General features: G+C 48.9%; 1 protein-coding gene across 3 annotated transcripts in view; it reads left to right on the forward strand.

Annotated features, from left to right (window-relative positions):
- The first annotated feature begins 2,325 nt into the window (after positions 1 to 2,325).
- CAPN9 (calpain 9) overlaps positions 2,326 to 25,616 on the forward strand; it is a 54,387-nt gene continuing 31,096 nt past the window's right edge. For 2 of the 3 annotated variants that reach the window (XM_010374043.2, XM_010374042.2), the window contains exons 1-6: positions 2,326 to 2,645; positions 10,257 to 10,326; positions 14,849 to 14,967; positions 18,301 to 18,434; positions 23,110 to 23,278; positions 24,468 to 24,551. In XM_010374043.2, the coding sequence (XP_010372345.2) occupies positions 2,433 to 2,645; positions 10,257 to 10,326; positions 14,849 to 14,967; positions 18,301 to 18,434; positions 23,110 to 23,278; positions 24,468 to 24,551 (789 nt within the window). In that variant the 5' untranslated portion in view covers positions 2,326 to 2,432. The remainder of the gene's footprint in view (positions 2,646 to 10,256; positions 10,327 to 14,848; positions 14,968 to 18,300; positions 18,435 to 23,109; positions 23,279 to 24,467; positions 24,552 to 25,616) is intronic. The other variant, XM_010374044.2, reaches the window with a different exon arrangement.

Here is a 25,616-nt window from a genome sequence, read left to right on the forward strand (position 1 = left end):
TGCTCGTGGGCAGCTCCATCATCTCTAGCCAAGAATCATTTGGACGGGCCAGAACTGCACTCTGGTCCCAGCCAGAGGACCCCAAGTCCCAAAGTCCCTCATTGTACAAACAAAGAGACATAAGAGAAGCCTTGCAAGTTGAGGCAAGTCAGGCTCAGAAGGAGACCATGAAAGTCAGCATCTGTGGGAGGGGCAGGGGGTGCAGAGAGGATAGGGGAAAGGGAGGAATCAGCAACTCCTGATCCCCTCCATGTGCCCAACTCTGCAAGTGGCTTTGTTTCCACAAACCTGCCATGCCTCTAGGAGGCAGCACCGATTGTCCTGACTCACAGCTCGGAAGCAGGGACAGACAGCATGGATAACTCACTCAAGATCACTCCAGGCAAAACTGGGAATTTGTCTTAGTTCATTCAGGCTGCTATAACAAAACAGCACAGACAGGGTGGCTTATAAACAACAGAAAAGTGTTGCTCACAGTTCTGGAAGCTGGAAGTCCAAGATCAAGGCGCTGGCAGATCCCATGCCTGGTGAGGGGTCTACTCTGTGGTTCCTGGGTCCTCACATGGTGGAAGGGAGGAGGGGGTTCTCTGGACCTAATCTTTCATAATGGCACCAATCCCATTCATGAGGGCTCCACCCTTCTGGCCTAATCACCCCCTAAAGGCCCCCCTTTCTAATACCATTACTTTGCAGGGTATGGGTTCAACATACAAATCGTGGGGGGAATACAAGCAATCAGGCCATAGCAGAGTGAAAGCCAAATATTCCCAACTCTAATGTCTACACCTCCCCCTGTAAAACCATATGCAGGATCTACTAGAGAGAATGTGTGTCAGACTGAGTGCACACTCCTGGGAACTGAGAGCTTATATAAAAATTCACATCATGGCCTTTTAACTGCACCCATTAACTCAAGACCTCTTGTCTCCAAACCCCAACTTTGACTAGTTAGAGAATCACACAGAAATCATTATAAAGTGCTTAGAACATCAGGGTTTTCACATGGTGACTAATACTTTTGTTTACTTATTTTTATTGATACATAATATTTGTACGTATTGATGGAGGTACATGTGCTATTTTGTTATATGCACAGAATGTGTGATATCGAGTTGGGGTATTTAGGCTATCTATCCCCTCCAGTATTTATCATTTCTTTTCTTTTTTTTTTTTTTCTTTCTTTTTTATTTTTATTTATTTATTTATTTATTTATTTATTTATTTATTTATTTATTTTTTGACAGTCTCTCTCTGTCACCCAGGCTAGAATGCAGTGGCATGATCTCAGTTCACTGCAACCTCCACCTCCCAGGTTCAAGGGATTCTCCTGCCTCAGCCTCCTGAGTAGCTGGGATTACAAGTGTCTACCACCACACCCGGCTGATTTTTTGTATTTTTAGTAGAGACAGGGTTTCATCATGTTGGCCAGACTGGTCTCGATCTCCTGACCTCAGGCGATCCACCCTCCTTGGCCTCCCAAAGTGCTGGGATTACAGGTGTGAGTCACCACACCCAGCTGTGTTAATCATTTCTATGTGCAAACACATTTATCAAACCACCTCCATCCTCTAACATTTGTTTTTTCTCAGTTGAGATCCTATTTGCGGGACTGTAACAACAAGGAACTTTATTAGAGAACTAGAGAGGCACATGCGCCCTAGAGGAGGAGCAGATGTCCTCTGCGAGTTGTCCTCTATCAGGGGTCAGGTTGGAAGAAATCTGGCCCCCACCTGCCTTTGTAAATAAAGTTTTATTGGAACACAGCCACACCCATTCACCTGTGTCACATCTATGGCTGCTTTGTCACTACAACAGCAAAGTTGAGCAGTTACAGTACAGACTTTGTATGGCCCACAAAGCTGAAAATATTCATGATCTGGGCCTTTACAGAAAAAGTTTGCTGACCCCAGCTCTTACTCACTATGGGATTGCCTGTGCAGGAGCTGTGCCAGCTGTGTTCACATAATACATCCTGTTTTCCTTCACCAAGCTCCCTTCCGACTACAAAATTCTGCCATTCTCTGATGTAGGAGTTGTGACTCAAGGCCACACCGTGCACTTCTCCATAAAGCCACCTCCTGGGCCAGTTGGGTTTCTTGCTGTTTTTCCTTCTGAAGCAATCCTCTCTCTCCCACTAGGCCCCCTGAGTGCACTGCGCAGAGGTGCCGTCTCTGAGTGGAATGTGCCAGGCCCCAGAGCTGCCTCTGGGTCTGCAGGAGCACAGAGTGGGCAGAGGGCTCTCTCTGCTGTTTTCCATCAGGGCGTGTCCCATCTCAGTCTAACAGGGAGGTGCCCAGAAAACAGGTGGAGGTGAGGGCCACTCAGCCCAGGAGTCCTCTGAGCTGTTCCTTCTTGACCGGCACACACAGCTCACTCCTTCACTTCCTTTTCCATCCACTGCCAGACCCAAACCGGCCTTCCAGGGAGCAGCTATGCCTTACCTCTACCGGGCCCCAGGGCCCCAGGCACACCCGGTTCCCAAGGATGCCCGGACCACCCACTCCTCAGGCCAGAGCTTTGAGCAACTGAGGCAGGAGTGCCTGCAGAGAGGCACCCTTTTTGAGGATGCAGACTTCCCGGCCAGCAATTCCTCCCTGTTCTACAACGAGAGGCCGCAGGTCCCCTTTGTGTGGAAACGACCAGGGGTGAGTGGGGCGAGCAGGGGAAAGAGCACAGATGACCCTGAGACTCAGAAGCTCGTGCAGGAAGTGGAAACAGGGGAGCTGGGAGGCGCCAGCTACGCTCAGTGCAACAGAGGTGCATCACCCCAGTCTACTGTGGAAAGCTTTGCAGTTTGGAGGCAGAAGATGATATACAGGCCTGGGATGCTCTGCAGTGGGGGCCCAAGGCATCTGGCTGTACCCTCTCCCCTGCCTCAAGCTCTCTGACTCCCACCAAGGCTGAGGACCTGGAGTCAGAGCGGGTCTTGTCAGCAGGTGATAGGCACGAATCAAAACCTTATCCACAAGGACAGGCCCCCACCCTGTGTGTGTGGTAACACTGAGATCACGTATGTATAGTGCCCTGTGGCTTCTGGCCCAGAGCTGAGGGTGCTCAGTGTGGATGGATGTTTAGCTCAGCAAGGTCTCAGCAACTGTGTGACAGATGGAATACAAGGGAAGCAGGAATCTTCTCCCCAGAATCATGCATCCCCCATTCCCAGAGATCAGGGTGAACGGTGCCCCACCTCTGACAGTCTGGAGGTGTCATCCCAAGAGGTACCAGCTGGTCACTGGGTCCCAAGAGGTGCCAGCTTGTGCCTGGAACACCATGTCAATATTTGCGGTGTTGGATTAGTCAGGGCTCTACCTCTGACCCGGCGCCAGCTGGGCTGGCTTCCATTCCCTCCGGGTGGGTACGGGCCTGGGAGTGGCTACCGTGGGGTCAGGTTGCTTTTGGGCAAGGAGGGGCAGTACAAGGGATGCTGGTCCTACAGGTGAGATCCTGAGTGCCCGTCTTATCCTGCCAATTTGTCTCATGCATAGAGTCATATCACTTAGTTTCCCTGAGCCCCAGTCTCTTCACCTGTAAAATGGAAACAATAATGACTAACACAAGCCAATGTCTAGCACACAGAAGGGTTTCCAGTACATTACAGCTATTGTCACATTATTACTATCACTGATGCTGTTATTATAATTATGATGATGATTATCTCTGAGTCTCATCTTACACACGAGTAGCAAAGGACTCACCATAACTACCTCCTCTCTATCTCCCAACATTAAAATAATATTGATGATTTAAGTTTTTTTTTTAATGCACATTCACAAAACCTCTGGGCTCTTCATGGGCAGGGCCAAATTAAACCTAAGCTGCTGTTTCCGAAGTGGTAAGCATTTTATTGTTGTTTCCTGCAGTAGGCAGTGTGGGGTCCATGTGTGTGCATGCACTTGTGCGTGTAGGAATTTGACTATGTGTGTGCATGTGTGTGACTGTGTGCACACGTGCGTGGATATGCATATGCATATGTGGGGGGGGGGCAGGGTGACTGCATGCATAGGCACACAGGTGCCTTGATCTTCACCCGCCGGGTAGTTGATCCCACAAGGTACCATGTTCGTGGGGAAATCACAGTGAGCATTCAGTGGCCCTATCAGAGTTGGGGTGAAAGCTCCCAGGCACCTTCCTCACCACAACCCAAAGCCACGCTGTGATTGGTTTTGGTTCTCTGCATATGGCCAATTGCAGTGTGAGGTCAGGACACTGGCAGATCACGTGGGGTTGCACTTTACAGACAGGATTAGTAAATCATGCTTTGCTAAGTAAGAAAAAGGACATTTCCAAAATAAAAAAGCAGAAGTTACAAGACATAAAACAGGGACCTCTGACCGTCTGCCCGTGACTGTTAGGTCTCCCTGGGCTTTTTCCGGCCTCGGCACATGAACAAATAATGGGCGCATGGGCAGCTGCCCAGACTGCAGGCTGTGGGTGCATTTTTACCTATGGGCAGAGATTTCCCTGCAGTTGATGTCAGGAGCCCTGAGAAACAGAGTTCCAGAGAAACTGATTTCCTGGGTCCCCGGTGAGCAGAGCCTCTGACTGGAAGCAGCAGTTCTTTCTGTTTGATCCAGGGTGTTGTATAAATGTTCATGTTCTCTACAGGCGCTTGATATGAAAAGGTTGGAAGCACTTTTTCTCTTCCTTAAAATGGGGACAATAACGCAACTTATGGGGTCCTCATGAGGGTCAGCTGCGTTACCATGAGTAGAGCACTTAGCAAAGAGCCTGGTGTGTAAAGAATCAGTGCCAGTCCTTGTTATTTCTACTGCTGTCATTGCAACCTAACACCATTGCCTCCTGACTCTAGGAGGGTCCCCATCCTCGCAGTCTGTCTTGATGTCACCTAGTTTAAAGTATAATCTGTACTCTACAACTCACCTACTTTCTGTCAGAGTTAGAATTCTCCAAGATAAAAGCTGGGCACACAAACCAGCATGGAGGGCATCTTTGTCTCCCCCTTTAGAAGTCTCCCCTCCCTTGGTGACCAGGGCCACCGAGGCCTGCCTAGCGACTCTAGAGTCCCAGATCTCTGCTCCAAGGGGCTGTCTTCCTTAGTGTTATCTCCTCTGGCATTGCCCCAAACGCTGGGCGAGGCCTTCATTTATAGGCCAGGGCCCTTGATACACATGAGCCCCTGCCAAGATGCACCCTGACCTGCCACCCAGCCCATGCCCCTGTACCAGCCCTCTGTCCCTTCCTCATCGCACTGTCTCCACCCAGGGCAGACCCTTTACTGATCTTAACCCAGGTCTACTATGTTGCTGTTGTTCCCATGGACTCATTTTCAGAATCTGTTCTGCCTTTTCCTTTGTCTGCAACTGAGATTGTCCCTTTGGTCTGGTCCTCATTCCCGCACCCCTATCTGTTTAATTAGGGGAGTTAGGGGCTTTACGTCGTATCTTACAGATTTCTATAAAATTAGGAGCAGAAGGGCTGAGGATGAGCATGGAGATTCTTTCTGCAGCATGGAGTCACAGGGGGTCGGGGGTAGTGGGCCATAGGGAAATCACAAGCATTGCCAGGTTCCCTGCAGACCTCTGTGGCTTGGGCATCGTTTGCAGTGGGGCTCAGCACTACGCGGTGCATATCTCAGCAGCCCGTAGGACCGTGGGGCTGAGGGCCCTCCTCCCCAGCACCACCTTCTTGTCAAACACAGCTGTGCTTGGGGAGGGTGGGCAGAGCACAAAGCCAAGGGGACATCGGAGGGCAGTGGACAGCCAGGCTTGCCCTCCAGGGAGCCCAGGGCAAGGAGTGTACTGAGGGGGTGACTCAGGGAACTGGCTGGGAGGGGCTGGGAGGCAGAGAGGTGATAGGCTCAATCTGGAGAGAAGGTGAGATCACCCCCAGGTCTCATGCAAGGAGCTGTGTACCTGAGTGTAAGTGGGTGCACAGAAAGAAGAGGAGGGAGTATCGGGTGGGATCTCCCAGCCTGATGGGGAGCAGCCACCATGCAGTCCAGCCCTCCTTGTCTGTACCCATCTGTTTTTGGCCAGGCAATTCCTCCCCAATTCTCAGTGTAAATCCAGGACACCTCCCTGAAAGGGCCCACACCCCTCTAGCCCGTGTGAACAACCCCCCGGCAGACCTGTGCACAGCGTGGCACGTGACCACAACCTCTCCTGCATGGTGGGCTTGCTGTTCCCTGTGCTGCTCCCCTGACCTCCAGGAGGCGTTGTCAGTTGTTCTGGGACAGCCCCAAGGCCCCATGGCCTCCATAGTGCTGGGCACATGACAGGGATGAGCAGACAGCTGTGCACGGCGGCGTCTGGCATCTCCAGACCTTGCTAGAAATGTGACTTTTCTTCACTGGAAGGCCATGTGAAAGAAAGGATGAATGAAAAAGAAAGAGAAAAAGAGAGAAGGAGAGGAAGAGAGAGAGAGAGAAAGGGAAAGAAGGGAAGGAGGGAAGGGAGGAAGGGAGGAAGGGAGAGAGGGAGGGAGGGAGGGAGGGAGGGAGGGAGGGAGGCAGGAAGGAAGAAGGAAGGAGAAAGAAAGAGAGAAAAAAGGAAGAAAGGAAAGGAAGGAAGGAAGGAAAGAAGGAAGGAAGGAAGGAAGAAAAGAAAGAAAAAGAAAGAAAGAAAGAAAGAAAGAAAGAAAGAAAGAAAGAAAGAAAGAAAGAAAGAAAAAGAAAGAAAGAAAGAAAGAAGGCTTTTCCCTTTGTAAATTATTCAGTGTGCTTAATAGAGGAGTCTGTGTCTTCAGCTGAGCCACGATGATGTACAAAGTAAACAGAACAGTCCCTGAAAGCAAACATTCCAGGGTGCTCAGCCCTTAGTGCTCCAGGAAAACCACCTGGTGGGTAGGGCAGTGGGGCGGGGGAGGGGCGAGGGAGGGGTCTGCATGCCTCCCTCAGGGATTTAGGCATCTCCAGGCAGCAGTCTGGGTTCACTTCAGGTTTGTCAAGACCCCTGCAATTGAGACACCTATGATCGTCCTATAACATAACAGGACTGTAACTTCAGGTAACCCTATTCTCATGGCCTCCCAAACAACATTTCACAGGAACAAATGTACATCCAGGATTGACATGCACATGCAGGACACTCATGCGTAGACAATGCTCCCCAGTGCACATGCAACCAGCACACATGTGGAGCATGCACAGGCACAGATGTGTACCACACCTGAGCACACACACCAAGGCAAGTCACAGGCACCTTGCACATGTGGGCATGTGGGCCATTACATACACACCACTCCCAGGCCCACAGCCTAGCTGCCGTTCCACACATGCGTCCGCAGAACCCCTTGCAACTGGCCCGGGTGCACACCAATTCCCAGAAACAGTGACCCACAGAGGAATCGGTCACACATCCAGTCAGCTCCCCAGTTTATACCCGATGACTAATTTGTGTTTACTTGGAGAGAGTTTCTGAGTTTTCTCCTTTTGTATTTTTCTCCTCTTTGGGTGCGATTTGGTTTAAAACAAAAACAAAAACAAACCTCTCCTGAACAAAACAACCAATTGCAAGACAGGAACTGGAGGCGGCGGCAGCTGTAGGCACAGTTGGTGCGGTTGCCCGGGCCAGGCCTGCAGAAGGCTGGGGGAGGGGAGGGACAGGGAGGATGGGAAGGAGGCGGGCATCCGGGAACAGCCCTGCCCCAGGAGCCGGCACAGCTTGCTGGGCGGGGATCTGTGGCTTTTGCAGTCCATTTTATGTCCACTCGAGGAGTGAGTAGCAGTGGCAGTGGGGGCATTGCTTGCCAGGGCAATCCCCTGGCAGGGACTGGGCAATCAAGACAGGGAGGGCTTGGGGGACTCCTGGGGTTCCCTTCGGGCAGGCACATTCTTCAACAAGTCCAAAATGTCTAAGCTGGCGACAGATGAGGATGCAGCCGTGAGAAGTTAAATGGTCCACCCTGAGCCCCACTGCTGAGTGGGGCAGGCTATTGCTAGGACTCTACCGAGGCCCACTAACATGGTCCTGGTTTGCATTGTCCTTCTGGGCTCAGCTCAGAGCCACCTGGAAACTCCTGCGCTAGCTGAGGTGGAGGAGGAAGAACAGCAGTGTACCTACTACAGATGAGAGAGGTCTGCGCAGGCAAGCCAGGACCCCAGAACTGAGCGCTGCCCCCCACCTTCACTCCCTTTCCAGCCACCATGGAGATCAGTCATTTAATGAAAAGGCTCCAAGGCTACCTGGAGCTGGGGCTGGGAATGCAAAGACGTGTGAGACCTGGCAGAGGAGAGGCCAGCATTTGGGAGGTCCTTACTTCTGCTGGGCCTGGGGTTTTGGTGCATCTAAAAACACCCCGTGTTTTACAGAAATTCTTCTGGCCAAACTTTCTTGAATATTCTAGACACTAATGCCGCACATAGCTCTCCCTGGGCAGGCGCCCCTGGTGTCTGTCACTCCTCCAGGCTGTCACATCCTGGGAGATGCAGAGAGAGCACAAGCACTTGAAGCTTCTGCTCTTGGTCCTGATAATTCCCTTGACTTCAAAGAAATCTCTATCCTGCCTGTGATTCTTTGGGACACAAGATGAGAGGAGAAGCAGGGTCCTGAGCAGCCTGAGGAAGACAATTCAAAGCAGAGGTCTCTCGGGGAAAGTGGCGCAGCTTGAGCTCCCCACACGGCATCCGCTCAGACACTGCTGGAACCTTCCACCTCCAGCCCAGGCCCCTCCTCAGTCCTAGTGCCTGGAAAAGTGGGGACAGGCGGGAAAAATCCTTCACTCCTCTGCAGGCCCCGGCCCAGTTAACTCACCACCCCTGCAGGGCGAGCCAGAACGTGCCTCGCTGTCACAGGATTGGCTGTTTCCTCTCCTGGGACCGGCCCAGCTTCCACCCTCCTTCCTTTTGTTGAGGTCTCTGCTCCTCCGCTTCCCCTAGAGACGCCTCCCCTGCTGTCTGCGGTAGCTAGCCTTGCCCCATCCCACCCCTTCCCTCTCCATCCTCGCTCTTTTCTCTCCTGGTTTATGGTTTGTCTCCTCCTCAGATGCAATTTGCAAAACTCTCCTGAACAAAACAGCCACTTCTGGGAGGTGGTGGCAGCTGCAGGCACAGTGGGCACCGTGGGTGAGGCCAGGCCCGAGGCCGGCTGGGGGAGGGGAGGGGCAGGAGATGGGAGGGGGCGGGGCTTCCGCGAGCACCGCCCACTGCGTCCAGGGCAGCTCCAAGAGGGCGGAGGCTTTCCCTCTCTCTTTGCTGTCATCCAATGCCAGGAATGGAGCCCAGCAACCCAAATGGTGGAAAAATATATGCATTTCGTAAGATTACTTTCTACCCTTTTTTGTTCACGAAATATCCCTCCATATTGTATATGTATATATTAATATGTATTAATGATTAGATTAATATACATAGTGTATGTGCTTATGTGCAATATAGAATAATATATATGTATATATAATCTACTTCGGTGAAACCATATGAGAGATGCGTGGATATCTCTCTTTATATGGTATAGACACATATAATTTTACCTAAGTGCATATCTAAAAAAAGAAACACTGGGCAGGGTGGCATGTGTCTGTTACCTCAATACCTTGGGATGCCAAGGCAAGAGGATCACTTGAGGCCAGGAGTTTGAGACCAGCCTGGGCAACATAGAGAGACCCCCATCTCTACAAAAAAAAAAAAAAAATTATACATTAGCTGGGCATGGTGACTCATGCCTGTAGTCCCAGTTACTTGGGAGGCTGAGGTGGGAGGATTGCTTGAGCCCAGAAGGTCAAGGCTGTAATGAGCTATGATCACGTTACTGCACTCCAGCCTGGGTGATAGAGCAAGACTCTGTCTCTAAACCTATATATATTTGGAATCCACTGGCGGGGAAGAATTAAATTAAAAACTGGAGAAGTTGGGTGGGTGGGGAGTGTGTTTAGTCCAAGGCCCCAGCCTGTGGCGCATGCATTACTCAGCTCGTTGAAGCCCACAGAGGTCACAGAGCTCACAGCTGGGGTAGCCCTAGACTCCTAGCCCAGTACCTGAGTGATCACAGGAATCCTAGCAAGTGGCTGATGTCCCACTTTGTGGCCAGGTGTGGCCTGAGTCTCTTGGGCCAGTGGTTGGTACTGAGTGCTGCTCAGTAGGCAGGACTGCCCAGGGGAGGAGATTATCAAAGATGAGCCCAGGCTTGTCCAAAGCATAGAGAGGTGGCAGCCTTTTCCATTCCTGTGGCCCTCCACAGGGAAAAGAATCAAGCACGGCAAAAGCCCTCTGCCCCAAGAAAGCAGAGACCCTGAGCCTGCCTTTCATGGTGGCTTGCAGCATGGCAGGTCTCAGTCTAATAACACTCTCATTCCTCCAGGAAATTGTGAAAAACCCGGAATTCATTCTTGGAGGAGCCACCAGGACTGATATCTGCCAGGGAGAGCTTGGTGAGTGTGAGTGGATGGAGCATGGCGAGAGGGAGGTTGGGTCGCTGGGACAGGTGAGCAACCGCAGCATGGGGTCCCTGAGGACCCAAGAGGCATGGGGTTGGGGGAACAACACTTCTTCAGCCTCTGCTTCCTCGTTCCCTCTGAATGGAGTACAGTGACCTCAAGCCCCTGTACCCCTGTTGCTCTAGAGTCAGACGTGCCTGTGATGTGGGGCTCACAGCCCCAGAGTTTACAGAGGAGAGTGACACCCAGCAGCATTGGTCGGGCTCTCCTACACCACCACGGTAGCTAACACCTGCACACATGAACTCAATCACCTGCCAGGCACTCTCCCTAGCACACATGGCCTCATTCCATCTTCCCAACCCACCCTCCTAACGTCACAGATGAGAAAACGGAGGCTGAGGAAGGCTCAGTAACTTGTCCAAGGTCACAGAGGTGGCAGACAGGCAATCAGGATGTGAACCCAGACCTTCTAGCAGTAGAGCCCTTGCTGCTAACCATTATACACACTGCCTCTTGAGGAGTACACCCTGGGGAGCTGCTCCCCAGCAATCCAGTCTCCCTCCTCTTGCACTCAGGTCCCTGAGTGCGCCTCTAGTCACTCAAATTGGGTCTTGCATTTTAGAATTTAATCCAAATGGGCTGGGTTTGCCTTTAGTCTATCTATGAAAGAGCAAGAGAGAGAGAGAGAGAGGGACTTTTTTTAAAAAAACACCAGCGAAATCAGCCGAGAGAGCAAACCACTGCAAGCTTGTGTAGATCCTGACTTACTTATAGCTGAGGTTGCCACTGTGGTCTATTGGTTAAGAAAGGCCATGCTGGAACCTCCAGGCTGAGCAACTGAGCTACCCTAAACACAAGATCCAAAGTCACAAACCTAGACTGATAATAGTTAATTAGCTAGAGAAAGAAACAATTGAGAGAGAGAGAGAGAAGCAGATGGATAGATAGAAACATAGGTAAGAAATAGATGATAGGTAGAAAATTGATGCATAATTAGAATGATAAAAAGATTGATAGGTTGATTGATTGACTGATAGACCATACAGAATAAATAGATAATAATAGATAGATGATAGTAAATAATGATAGGAAGGTAGGTGGGTAAATACATGGATGGATAGGTATAGATAGATGGTGGATGATAGACAGAATTACAGTTGACCCTTTAACAACTTGAGTTTGAACTGTGCAGGACCACTTCTAAGTGGATTTTTTTCAACCAAACACTGATAGAAAATACAATATTCCAGGCCGAGTGTGATGGCTAACACCTATAATCTCAGCACTTTGGGAGGCCGAGGCAGGAGAATTGCTTGAGCCCAGGAGTTCAAAACCAGTCTGGGCAACATAGTGAGGCCTCATCTCTACTAAAAATTAAAATAGAAAAATTAGCCAGGCTTGGTGGTGCGTGACCATAGTCCCAGCTACTTGGGAGGCTAAAGTGGGAGGATTCCTTGAGCCTGGGAAGTTGAGGCTGCAGTGAGCTGAGATCGTGCCACCACACTCCAGCCTGGACAACAGAGTAAGACACTGTCTCAAACAAACAAAAAGGAAAAAAAGGAAGGACAGAAGGAAGGGAGAGGCAGGGAGGGAGGGAGGGAGGGAAGGAGGAAGGAAGGAAGGAAGGAAGGAAGGAAGGAAGGAAGGAAGGAAGGAAGGAAGGAAGGAAGGAAGGAAGGAAGGAAGGAGGAAATATACTATTCCAGGGTTTGAAACCCGCATACACAGAGGGCTGACTTGATGGGCAGATTCCACAGGGCTTACAGTGGGACTTGAGTATGCACAGATTTTGGTATACACCGAGGTCCTGGAACCAATCCCCCATGTGTGCCATATTCTAGATACAATGTAGACTTTTCACAATGTTTATGTTCAGGTGGTCCTTCTCCAGGAGATCCTCCCTGACGCTGCCTACCTCTCCCACTCCTGCTCTGCCTCCCTTCCCCTTGACCCCATAGTCCTCCATGGCTATCTAATAGAAAATCATTCTACTGGCTCCTTGTTTTTCAAAATTTTGGTTTGTCATGTTGGCATAAACATATATTTGGAGTTACAACCTTATATTTTACTTTAGTGGATGGTTGATTCTAAATATTATGTTGAAACACTTACTACACCCAAAGTACTGTCCATGGCATATATACGTTATAAAGAATAAAATAAAATGAACAGCCATGATTTTTTGCCAACCACAATAAGAACTAGAACATCTGGCCGGATGCAGTGTTCACACCTGTAATCCCAGCGCTTTGGGAGGGTGAGGTGGGAAGATCTTTTGAGCCCGGGAGTTTTAGACTAGCCTGGGCAACATAGCAAGACCACATCTCTATAAAAAACAAAAACAAAAACAAAAAAAAATAAAAAAAGAAACAAGAACTAGAACACACCTAGAATAGCATCAAGGCATGCTGTTATCTGCCGGGGGAGGCAGGGGGGAGCTGGGTGAGTGTGAGGGGATGGAGCATGGCGAGAGGGAGGTTGGGTTGCTGGAGCAAGAGAGCAACCGCAGTATGGGGTCCCTGAGAACCTGAGAGGCACAGGGTTCTCCCCTGCAGCGAGCTGAGATGGTGCCACTTCACTCCAGCCTGCTCCTCCCATAGTGCCCTCTGCTCTGCACCACCCAGACGGCTGAGCAACACACTGACCCGCAGAGGGCACTTCTGCCAGGCACAGCTGGGTGGCCAGCCCCATCCATCTGCCCAGGCCCAAGAGAGAAAAAAGCAATCTTGTTTTGATGTGGAGTCTTTGCCTTTCTTTTATTTATTTATTTATTTATTTGTTTGTTTGTTTGTTTGAGAGGGAGTCTCGCTCTGTCGCCCAGGCTAGAGTGCAGTGGCGCTATCTTGGCTCACTGCAAGCTCCACCTCCCGGGTTCACGTCATTCTCCTGCCTTAGCCTCCCGAGTAGCTGGGACTACAGGCGCCCGCCACTGCGCCTGGCCAATTTTTTGTATTTTTAGTAGAGATGGGGTTTCACCGTGGTCTCGATCTCCTGACCTCGTGATCCGCCCGCCTCGGCCTCCCAAAGTGCTGGGATTACAGGCGTGAGCCACCGCGCCCGGCTTGTCTTTCTTTTAAATTGCATAAATAACATTGGCTTCTCAATCTCCCCCTGAAAAGCTCAGGGCATTTCTGGCTGAATACACATGAGGTGTTGAGTTCTCAGGCCAAGAAACACTCATTTTCCTCAACTGGGCGAAGCTGAAACTGGGTGGAGAACTGGGAAAGGTCAGCCCACAGCAGAGGTTACTCTGTTAGACTCCTGCTGGCCCGGCCTCCCTGAAGCTGAAAGCAGACACCAAGTCTCTCCTTATCTTTGTGTCTTCTGCATGGCACAAGGTCTACCACCCTAGAGGCACTTGGTAAAGTTTGCTGAACAAATGATCCTGCAGGCTCCAGTCATGTCACTTCCTAGTGGCATCTCCCAAAGCCGACCCGAGCCTCCCAAAGACCAACAGATGCATTAGAAACCAATCCTTCTGTGCCCCAGCTAAGGCTGGGAGTGGCTTGTACTCTGCTGGTGACATCTCCCAGAAAACCAGAACCAGGGCGATTCGGAAGTAGCTTTCCCGATGTTCGGCCCTGGCGAGTCTCTCTTGCCTGTGTAAACAGCCAGAAAGGGCCATATTGCAATGTCCTAAGCCCAATGGTACACGGTGCTTTCCAGAAATGTGAACTCAGAAACTGCCAAGCTGAGTGTGATGGGCTCTTAGGTTCCGATGACATTGGTGTTGTCTACTGAAAACAAATGAATCTGGATAAAGCTGATTTGGATCAATGGATCTTCCCAGATATCTGCTTACACAGGCAACATCTGAGACACTGTGAGGCACACACCAGACACAGCCCACGCTCAGTGTGGGCAAAGGAATGCATCCAGGAGTCTGTACAGCACAGATAGCACAGATAAAATAGGGTTTGATGTTTGACTTCACTTTTTAGTTTTCCTCCAGATGTGTGTTAACATAAAGACACAGCTGGGAAGTTCAGCAGGTCAGTCAATAAATCTTGAAAATGCAAGGTAATTTAAAGCAAATGGAGCCACCACAGACATACCACTATCTGTGTAATTAAGCTGAGTCTGGGTTGGGGCTGCAGAGGCCATTTCTAACCACCCTTCCAAGTACTGCCTAACTACTTGGGCTGCAGTTTGAAACATCTGCTCGCCCAGCCCATGCTGACACTGATGTATGCAGCCTCAGTCCTCTGGAAAGGGAGTTACTGGAATTCACAGAGCTGATGCATCATGCAGCCATATGTCTCAAACCCAAGTAAGCACATCCTATAACAGTACCAAGAAGGCAACCACTGTTTATGATAGACTGGGCAAGAGAAGAGCAGGCAAGGGAGGCAGAAGGGGAGGAGAGAGGTATTTGTTGGTGTCCTGTCTATTTTTAAAAGGTAGAAAAGATGTGGCCACATCTGAAACTCCCCATGTCCCCTTCTGACACCGAGTTTTCCTATTTGCTGTGAAATAGCAATGAAAATTGTGATTTATGGCTTTCATTTTGCAGGAGACTGCTGGCTATTAGCCGCCGTCGCCTCCCTTACACTTAATCAAAAAGCGCTGGCCAGAGTCATCCCCCAGGACCAAAGCTTTGGCCCTGGTTATGCTGGGATATTCCATTTCCAGGTAAGAGGGAGCTCTGGGCAAGTGGGTTTACCTCTCTGGGGTCCAGCATGATGCCAGGTGCATTTTCACACTGCCTAGTAACCCTGGAAAAAAATGTCATCAGATCTGTGTGACATATGGTCCTAAACCATGCTAAAGCCACATTTTATCATGGAATAACAGCTAAATGCCTCAGAAGAACATTAACGGCATCGCACGGCAAATCCTTATGGAACATACATGTAAAACCATAAGTGATGTTTTGGCAAATCTGGGGTGCATATGTTAAGAGTTTTATTATTTGGAATTTCTTGTGCTTTAAGCACAAATTGACTAAACTGATTATGCCTCCAGGAAACTGGTTGATTTCTCATAAACACAGAGGTTCTCCTTACGGAAGAAATGTAAATTTGGACCTTGAGGGATTTTAAAAAATAAAAACTGAGGCCGGGCGCGGTGGCTCAAGCCTGTAATCCCAGCACTTTGGGAGGCCGAGACGGGCGGATCGCGAGGTCAGGAGATCGAGACCATCCTGGCTAACACGGTGAAACCCCGTCTCTACTAAAAAATACAAAAAACTAGCCGGGCGACGAGGCGGGCGCCTGTAGTCCCAGCTACTCGGGAGGCTGAGGCAGGAGAATGGCGTGAACCCGGGAGGCGGAGCTTGCAGTGAGCTGAGATCCCGCCACTGCACTCCAGCCTGGGCGGCAGAGCAAGACTCCGTCTCAAAAAAAATAAAATAAAAATAAAAATAAAAACTGAGAAAAATACAGACAACATCTGCGAGAGTCCCGTGTGACCCGCAGACCCTCAACCGAGGTGCACATTGGGTGAGGCAACCCCGGAGATGGTTTCCTGCTCCTTCACCTCCACTTTCTCTCTCTCCTCCACCCTTGTCCTTATATAGGGTTCGACCAGATACTGAAACTTGCCCCTTGTACTTACTTAGGTGGGTGACCTCAGGCAGTTTTCTTAGTGACACTAAGCCTTTCTACACTCATCTGAAGGAAGGAGAGACTGACTGTTCCCCGCAGGCTTCCCGTAGAGCTAAATGGCATCACACACAGGAGCCGGCACAGAGCCAGGCACCAAGTAGGCATTCCTTGACCTTGCACCCCAGGCAGTGTCACCTTCTCCTGACTCCCAGGTCACCACTCAGGGCCAGCCCGTTTCTTCTGTCCCTGAGGCCTGCATTCTGATAAACAGAGGTACTCTCAAGCCCTGTCACCAATGGCACAGAAGCATTTCAAAGGCACAGACAGCGAGCTGACCACGTGTAGCTCAGGGAGCATGAAATTCCCGGGGGTCGGGCCTACTGCGCCGCCGGGGGTGGGGGTGGGGGGAGGCTGACAGAGACACTTTGGGTCCCAGGGAAACTCTACCCCTGCTCTCTCACAGACCTGCCACCGCCTGGCTGTCTCCCCTCTCCTCCTGTGACTTCTGCTGAGACCACAGTCTTGGCTTGATGGCACCCCCAGGAGCCGGTCTTTCTCCAGTCCTCTTGAGCACACCAGGGTGCCAGTGTTGGGGGTGGTTAAGAAAATCCAGCAGAACTACTGCCTCTAAACCGGAACCATCACCATCTGATCTTGGGCTCCTCAAGGGACCAGTGTTCTTGTCCCTTAAATGTCACAGCTGGGAGGAGCCTTGGCAATACCCTGACCCCGTCCTTTCATTGACCCCCAAGGACATTGAGTCCCAGGGAGTGGAAGTGGTTGATCCAGGGTCACAAAACAATAAGTTGCCAAGCCAGACCTCTAACTCGGGGGTTTGGGATCCAGCATCCCTTTGTGCTGCCAGGGATCAGGTGGTGGGGAGGAATGAACCTGTTGGTGCCTGTCAGTCCCACAATAACCATACTCTGCCCGCTCCCCTCCTTGGCCTCCTAGGAAGCAGATCACTGGAAATAAATCCACCTCCTTCACACTCCTCTTCCACCCCTCAGCCACAGTACAGGTGTGTGGGTGCTAGGAAGTTAGCGGAGCTCTCGGGGCTGGTGGATACATCTCTCTTGACTCACAGGCCTCCTGAACCAGCCCCTCTGCAAGGAAAGCCAGCACTGAGGCTCCTCCCCACCCCTCCCCTGCTCAGGAAGCCCAGGGCCCAGGCCTGGACTTTAAACATCTAACCCAACTGTGCCTCAGTCTCACCTGAAGCTGTGGATAGCCCCAAGACCAGGAAGCCCCTGAGGGGAGGTCCAGCTGGAGCAGGTAACAGGAATCTTCCTTAAAACACACACACACGTACACACACACCCTCAGCCACACTGTGGCCAACTCTTCTGATTGGGATTGAATCACTGATGCAGCAAGATGCTCAGGATGACACAGCAAAGCTGTAAATAAATGGCTCCCAAAAGCACTGTGCCTACCCTCCTCTTTCGACCTCTATCTTCTTACTCTTAGAGGTTACCTTAGGATCGCTCTCAGGCCAACTGAACCAGAAGGAATAGGGAGGAGGTGGGTCACTGCAGGATACACAGAGAAACTACACATGGTCCTTGACTCGTTCCAACCTTTCTTCCTGTTCCCAGCACACCACACACAAGCTCACACACATACATACATGTGCTCAAGCACACACGTGTAGAAGCACGTGCAAACACATGCGTGCATATACACACACGCAAACATGCATGTGCTTGCATGCACACACTTGCACACATGTGAGCAAACACATGCTTGCACACATGCAGTGTATAAATAAACCACAAAGAGTGCACATACCTGTCATGCCTGCCTGCATGCACGTGTATACACATGTGTGCACACATATGCATTCACACACAGCCACACTCTCCTCACGCCTCCTCACCTGGCACACAGGAAATACTGAGTCCACCTGTCTCCTGTGTGAATGGTCAACAAATCAGTCTTAGGGGCTCCACTTATGGGTGAGGAGGAAGCAAGGTTAAGGCAAATTGGAGCTAGACCCTGAAACTGGATGGAAGAGAATCATGGAGAACTGGGCCGCAAAACAGCAAACTCAAACACCACAATACATTCTCCCTCCCCCACAAAAAAAACTTTCTTGTGAAGAAGAAAAACTAATTCAGAGCACCGTAGAGTGTCTACTTGTGACTCCTGTTCTGCCTCCCCATCGCCTGCGGCCTTGATGGGTTGACCCTGAGTCTTTGAGCTGATGTCAGTGGTTGGTGCTGGGTACAATGCTCAGCTTGTAACTTAGCGGACAAAGCCCAGATGCCCTACCGTGGAACCTGTGTGTGATTTTCAAAGCTGTCTATGGGTAGCTTGGTCAGAGGGGAAAAAAGCAACAGGATCAACATTTACAAACAGGGCCTGGAGCTCCCATGTAGCTGACTCCCATCATTTCTGTCTTTTTCCTGGGCAACAGTTCTGGCAGCACAGTGAGTGGCTGGATGTGGTGATCGATGACCGCCTGCCCACCTTCAGGGACCGCTTGGTTTTCCTCCACTCTGCTGACCACAATGAGTTCTGGAGCCCCTTGCTGGAAAAAGCCTACGCCAAGTGAGTGACAGCTTCCCCAGCTCAGGCAGCCTCCCGACAGGAGTCTGTCCACTGGCCTTTGGGCATCTAAGGGCTGGGAAAAAAACAGGGCTCTGGGTTTGCAGGTGAGGCTCGGCAGGACCCAACCCTCTCAGGGCTCAAGAGGGGTTGGAGGTGGTTTTCCTGTCATGGCCTAGATCTTTGGGAACAGTGGCTACATTCATGACCCTTTGTCTCCCTGGGTCGTGAATCTGGCCTTTGGAAGAGCTGGGAAGGCAAGCGGAGGGGAATTCTGGCTGTGCTAACAGCACTTAGTGCTTCAGACTTCTCTCAGACACTGGCATGGCTCAAACATCTGGGCTGTTACCCACATGGATATAGAGACATCAATTGTCCATCCTACAGGATGCTTCTTTTTTATTTTTAAAAAATCGTGATAAAATGTATATGACATAAATTTTACCATTTTTAAATGTGCTGTTCAGTGGCGTTAAGTACATCCACGTTGTTGTGCAGCCATCACCACCATCTATCTCCAAAACTTTTTCATCTTGCAAAACTGAAATTTTGTCCCTATTAACCAATAACTTCCTATTCCTCTCTTCCCCCAGCCCCTGGCTACACCACTCTACTTTCTGTTTTTATGATTTGACTAGTCTAGAAACCTCATATAGGTGGAACCGAGACATTCATTTTTAATCACCAGCTAAATGGCCTCAGTTTCCTCAGGCTGTCAATTTCCAGCCCACTGGCTTGTTAGTGAAAGGCCACAGCAGCCTAAATTCGATCCACAGATGATGGCAGAGCTCCTGGGAGCCACTTTCAGGTTCAGCCTGGATCTTCAAGCCATGAGAATCCTATCCCCAGAGACAGAAGCAAGGATGGTCTTGCTTCTACCTCCAAGTGGGGCATGAAAGTGGCAAAAATAGAGTGAAGGCATACTGTGGTTAAATTAATCCTGAATTCAGCAGGACAGAATTAAAGCCATCAAAGAAGAACCAAAGATGCCCACGCTTGCCCTCTGTCCCACCCAGGTCTGTGCACACACCATCAGTGCCACTAGACAGGCCTAAGGGGACACAGGGCACTGTCTCTGAGTCCAGTGGGTGGAACCCAAGCCCAGCTCTGCCTTCTGGTGAGTGCCCCACACAACAGGATGCAAGCAAGGCAACAGAAACTGTGCATCATCTAGTTTCTAAACATAAAAAAGGTTTATTGGGGTCCTTTAAAGAGGCCAAAAATAGTTGGCAGAACAGTTCACCAAAAAAAAAAAAGAAAAAAAAGATGTATAGATGGTGTTATGGTTAGTTTTATATGTCAACTTGATTGAGCTAAGGGATGCCCGGATAGCTGGTGAAGCATTATTTCTGGGTGTTTCTGTGAGGATGTTTCTGGAGAAAATAGCTTTTGAATCTGTAGACTGAGTAAAGAAGATTGCTGCCACCAATGTGGAGGAGCATTATTCAAATTGTTAAAGATCCAAATAAAAGAAAAAGACAAAGGAAGGGTGAATTCCCTCCCCTACTTCAGCTGGGACATCCATATTCCCCTGCCCTTGGACATTGGAGCTCCTGGTTCTCAAACCTTTGTACTCAAACTTGGACTTACCTCATCAACCCCCTGATTCTCAGGCCTTCAGACTCAAACTAAATGATACCACCAGCTTTCCTGGTTCTCCAGTTTGCAAATGGCAGATTGCGGGATTTCTTGGCCTCCCTAATTATGAAAGCCAATTTCAAATGTATGAAGTAACCTCACCTAAGGGGTTGGAAAGAAAGGTGCTGACCTAAGTAACTTTGGAAATTAGTGGAGTCTGTAAGATTAAAGGCAAAAGAAATTGTACGTGAGTGCTGTGCTCTAGTTGCTAAAGTGGTTTCTCGAAGGAGTACAAATGAAAAATTGATCTAATTATACACACAAACTGAGTTGAACAATCGAGTGAATGGAGGGTGGACGGCAGGAACCGAGTTTCTCACTGTTGGATTGAGAGGTTACAGATAGGCAAGGGGAGGAGGCCAGAATGATCCATGCAGATTAGAGTTGGAGATTCCAGAATGAACTTAGATTTAGCTTAATAGAGATGGTTATGTAGAGATACATGGATTTATATATGGGTTATCATACACATATATATTGATCTATACTTGGGTTATCATACACATATATATTTCCTTGCTTTGTCAGTGAGAGGAGCTAAAAGCAATGACAATCCTGTAGCAACAAGCACACCTATGTCTCAAGTCTTGGTTTCTAAGATCATTCTTCAAAGGAACTAGGGCTTCTTGGAGATAAGGCAGATTCTAGGACTAGGGCATACACACATACATACATATATATACACACACATACATACATGCATGCATACATACGTAAAATGAGCCTAGATCATCTTATAGTGCCAGAAAGTGAGAATACATGCAAGACACACACACACACAAATAAGGCTATGCCAAAAGGACACAAGAGCATGCTGAAGGAGCTCCAAACAGCCAAAGCTAGAAGAATTCAACCAACAAAACAGACAAAGCAGTACCGGATTATGAACCCAAGTAGAGGCCGGGTGCCGCGGCTCACACCTGTAATCCCAGCACTTTGGGAGGCCGAGGTAGGTGGATCTCCTGAGGTCAGGAGTTCAAGACCAGCCTGGCCAACATGGCGAAACTCCGTTTCTACTAAAAATACACTAATTAGCCGGGCGTGGTGGTGGATACTTGTAATCCCAGCTACTCGGGAGGCTGAGGCGGCAAAACCACTTGAACCCAGGAGGTGGAGGTTGCAGTAAGCCAAGATCATGCCATTGCACTCCAGCCTGGGCAACAGAGCAAGACTCCACCTCAAAAACAAAACAAAACAAAAAAGCACAAAATAAACCCAAGTAGAAGATAAATATCAATGGGTCCATACTACTTTGAGTAAATGATCGTATAAATAAATGTGGAAGAAGGAACAAATATCCTGTGTAGAATAATTCCAAAAAATTGTGTTTATATTCCATCCTTGAGAGGTGGAGCACAACTCCCTAATTTTTTCATGCGGGCTGCACATAATGATTCCTTCCAAAGAGTTCAGTATGGAAAGAGGAGAGAAGGAGCAACTTTCCAGTGGAGAAACCTGACTAACACCACCTTAGCCAGGTGATCAAGGCCCGCATCAGCCGTGGTAAGGCATGTGGACAGCAGGTACCCTTGATATGATGAGATGAGAGGGGAGCTTTACCTCTCCGGTCTTCCTTCCACTAGCCAATAGCTCTACTCTTTTATTATTATTATTATTAACTTTTTTTTAGAGACAGCATCTTGCTCTCTCACCCAGGCTAGAGTGCAGTGGCACCGTAATAGCTCACTGCAGCCTGGAACTCCTGGGCTCAAGTGATTCTCTTGCCTCAGCCTCCGAAAATGCTGGGACTACAGGCACCAACCACCACACCCAGCTATTTTTTTTAATTTTTAAAAATGTTTCATTTTTTATTTTTATGGATGCGTAATAGTGTACATACTGATGGTGCACATTTGATATTCTGATTACAAGCGCACAATGTGTGATGATCAAATCAGGGTAATTGAGACACTCATCACCTCAAGCATTTATCATTTCTTTAATAGCCCTAGTCTTACCACGAGAAAAAAACATTAGACAAATTCTAATCCTGCAGTATGCCTGCCCAGGACTCCTCAAAACCGTCAAGGTCATCAAAAACAAGGACAGTCTTAGAAACTGTCACAGCCACAAAAAGCCTGAGGATACGTGAGGACTCGGTGCAATGTGGGGTTCTGAGTGGGATTCTGGAACAGAAAAAGGACGTTAGGTAAAAACTGAAGGAGCTCAAATAAGCTGTTGTATTAAGTCTGTTTTCACACTATTGATAAAAACATACCCGAGACCGGGCAATTTACAAAAGAAAGACATTCAATTGGACTCACAGTTCCACGTGGCTGGGAAGGATTCACAATCATGGCAGAAGGCAAGGAGGAGCAAGTCACATCTTACGTGGAAGGTGGCAGGCAAAGAGGGCTTGGGCAGGGAAATTCCCGTTTTTAAAACCATCAGATCTGATGAGACTCATTCACCATCACAAGAACAGTGCAGGAAAGACCCACCTCCGTAATTCAATCACCTCCCACCAGATTCTAAAATTCTAAATCGAAAAGCTTATTTAACAATCAAGCAGAGCACTTACATGTAAAATGCCTACGAATAAAAGAGATGACTATGAAAGAAAATGGTTAGGAGTATGTGAGACCAGAGAAGAGAAAGGGCCTCTCTCTGTCCACATAGTTAGGCCCCGTTCCATGGGAGACTGCAGAGTGAGACACACGCATTTGAACCTCACAGCAGTCCTAGAAGGGAAAGCACAGCTCCCCACCATTTTGTATATAAGAAAACTAAGGCACTGAGTGACCTGGTCATTCAGATGGTAAGTTGTAGAACTAGGATTTGAACCTGCAGCCACTCAGGCACCAGGGCTGCTGCTCTATACCACCACACCACACTGCCTCCCTTGCAGGAAGCTCAGGATCTTTGGCTTCCTCAAAGCTCCAAGCAAACCCTGATGCTTGCTTCCCATTTGCCTTCCACACCACCCAGCCAGGACAAACCCTGGGAGATGCTTCTGGCTGGGAAAGCTCTGACTGCAGGGTGCCCCCGGTGGCCTCCCTAGGTCCCTGACTATCTCCTCTCTCTCCTGCCACCCTTGCAGGCTAAATGGGAGCTATGAAGCTCTGAAGGGAGGCAGCGCCATCGAGGCCATGGAAGACTTCACCGGGGGTGTGGCAGAGACCTTCCAAATGAAAGAGGCCCCCGAGAACTTCTATGAGATTCTAGAGAAGGCTTTGAAGAGAGGCTCCCTGCTGGGCTGCTTCATTGATGTAAGTCTCTCATGAGCTCCCATTCCAGGCAGTATGCTGGGGCTGCAGTCTGCACCAGGTACCCCAGCCACACCTAAGAAGGGGCATAACTCTTGGGGGGCAGTGTTTATTCCTGCTAATTAAAACACAAATTTTAACCAGCATGGTGGTGTGTGTCTGGAGTCTGAGGCAGGAGGATCCCTTGAGCCCAGGAGTTTGAGGCTGCAGTGAACTATGATCGTGTCACTGCTCTCCAGCCTGGGTGACAGAGCAAGACCCTGTCTCTAATAAGCAAATAACAAATAAAACACAAGTTTTTTTTAATGGTTGTCAAATGGCAAAGGTAAGATGTACTTGCTGTATCAGATGAAACAATCTTGAGACCCATACAGGCGCATTTTTACCTCCCTCCCACCCGTTTCTCAGCTGCCTCTGTTCTCCAGCTCCACCCTGGGACTGGGATCACCTGGCCTGTACCCTTCCCAGCTCTCTCTCTGCTCGTACAGACAGGCACACACATCCACACACAAACATCAAAGTCAGTTGGTTTGATTTTACTGAAATGGGATCTTTCTATCTAGTTTTCTGAAGTTTGGGTTTTTTTTTCATTGCATATACTATGAAAAAATAGCAGATAGAAGTCTAATGGTACTTTAATGCACACATTTATAATTTTATCTCATCTTTTTAAAATTTTTTTGTTGTTTTTTATGGACTGCTATGACACTGTGTATTTTTTTTTTTTAATCAATTCTAGTTTTCTGTTTCCTCTTAGATTAGCCATGGGGTCTGTTTTTCGCTAATGAATTAGCTAGTTCCTCTGCACTTTCAGGTTTGTGACGCAGAGCTGTGTGTCCTATTGTTATATGCTTCTTTTCGTCTCTGGGATGTATGTGATTGTGTCTTCTCTCTCACACTATACTACATGAAGGTGACAAGCTGTTCTGTTTGGGGACACAATAGTGAACTGTTCATTGGAGTCCACACTGGGAACGAGCGCCTCCCCATCCTGGGAAGAGACTGGAACTTGCTGCATTTCACTGCTAAACATCCTAGGGGAGTCCGGTGCATAGCCCACCCACATGGCCTGCACCTGGGGCAGCAGAAGGGGCTGGAGGTTGTGACCAGGCCAAGCCTGTAGCCAGGTCTGATCCAGCAGGGGAGACTTGACTTAGACGGTGGGTGTGACTCTGCTCTTGCCATGTTTTAGACCGGAAGTGCTGCGGAATCTGAGGCCCGGACGCCGTTTGGTCTTATTAAGGGTCACGCCTACAGTGTAACGGGAATTGACCAGGTAGGTGACTTGAATTCCAACCGCAGGGTGAGGGGAGACACATGATAATGCTAGTCCCTTAGGCATTTATTCAGTGTGTTGCAGTTTAAATGTCTGCCTTTCAGACATTTCAGGGACTATGTCACCTAAAGAGGCAGGCTGGAATTCAAAACGGCAAGCCAGGAAACAGAGAAACCGTGTGATTCCACTGCAGCACAAAACTCGTTTAGCAGGTGGAAGCGCCTGGTCTTTGTTTATTTTTAATTTCCTTTCTTTCCCAATTCTCCATCAGTCCTGTGTTAGTCAGGATTCTTCAGAGAAATAGAATCACTAGGGAACCAAATATACATACATACAATTAAATACACACACATTATCTATCTATCTATCTATCTATCTATCTATCTGTCTATCTATCTATCTACATCACACAGTGGACCCTTGAACAACACAGGCTTGGACTTATGTGGGGATTTTCTTCCATTTCTGCCACCCCTGAGACAGCAAGAGCAACTCCTCCTTTTCCTCTTTCTCAGCCTACTCAACATGAAGATAATAAGGATGAAGACCTTTACAACAATCCACTTCCACTTAATAAATAGTAAATGTATTTCCTCTTCCCTATGATTTTCTTATAACACTTCTTTTCTTTGGCTTATTTATTGTAAGAATACAGTATACAATATAAATAATTATAAAACATGTGTTAATTGGCTCTTTATGTTATCAGTAAGACTTCTGGTCAATGGTAGGCTATTTGGAGTTAAGTTTTAGGGAATACGAGATTTTTTGACAATGCAGGAGGGTTGGCGCCCCAACCCCCCACATTGTTCCAGGATCAACTGTAATACGATTTATTGTAAGGCATTGGCTCACGCAACTGTGAAGAGTGAGAGGTCCCATGATCTGCTGTCTGCAAGCTGGAGGCCCAAGAAAGCCAGTGGCATAGTTCTGGTCTGAGTCTAAAAGGAAGGCCTAGCAACCAGGAACACCAATGGTAAAAGTCCCAGTCTGAAGGCAGGAGAGACTGATGTCCCAGCTCAGGAACCCAGGCAGAGAGAGGGAATTCCCCCTTCCTCTGCCTTT

The sequence above is a fragment of the Rhinopithecus roxellana genome, chromosome 8 (genome assembly GCF_007565055.1).
Source record: "Rhinopithecus roxellana isolate Shanxi Qingling chromosome 8, ASM756505v1, whole genome shotgun sequence".
NCBI classification, from domain to species: Eukaryota; Metazoa; Chordata; class Mammalia; order Primates; family Cercopithecidae; genus Rhinopithecus; species Rhinopithecus roxellana.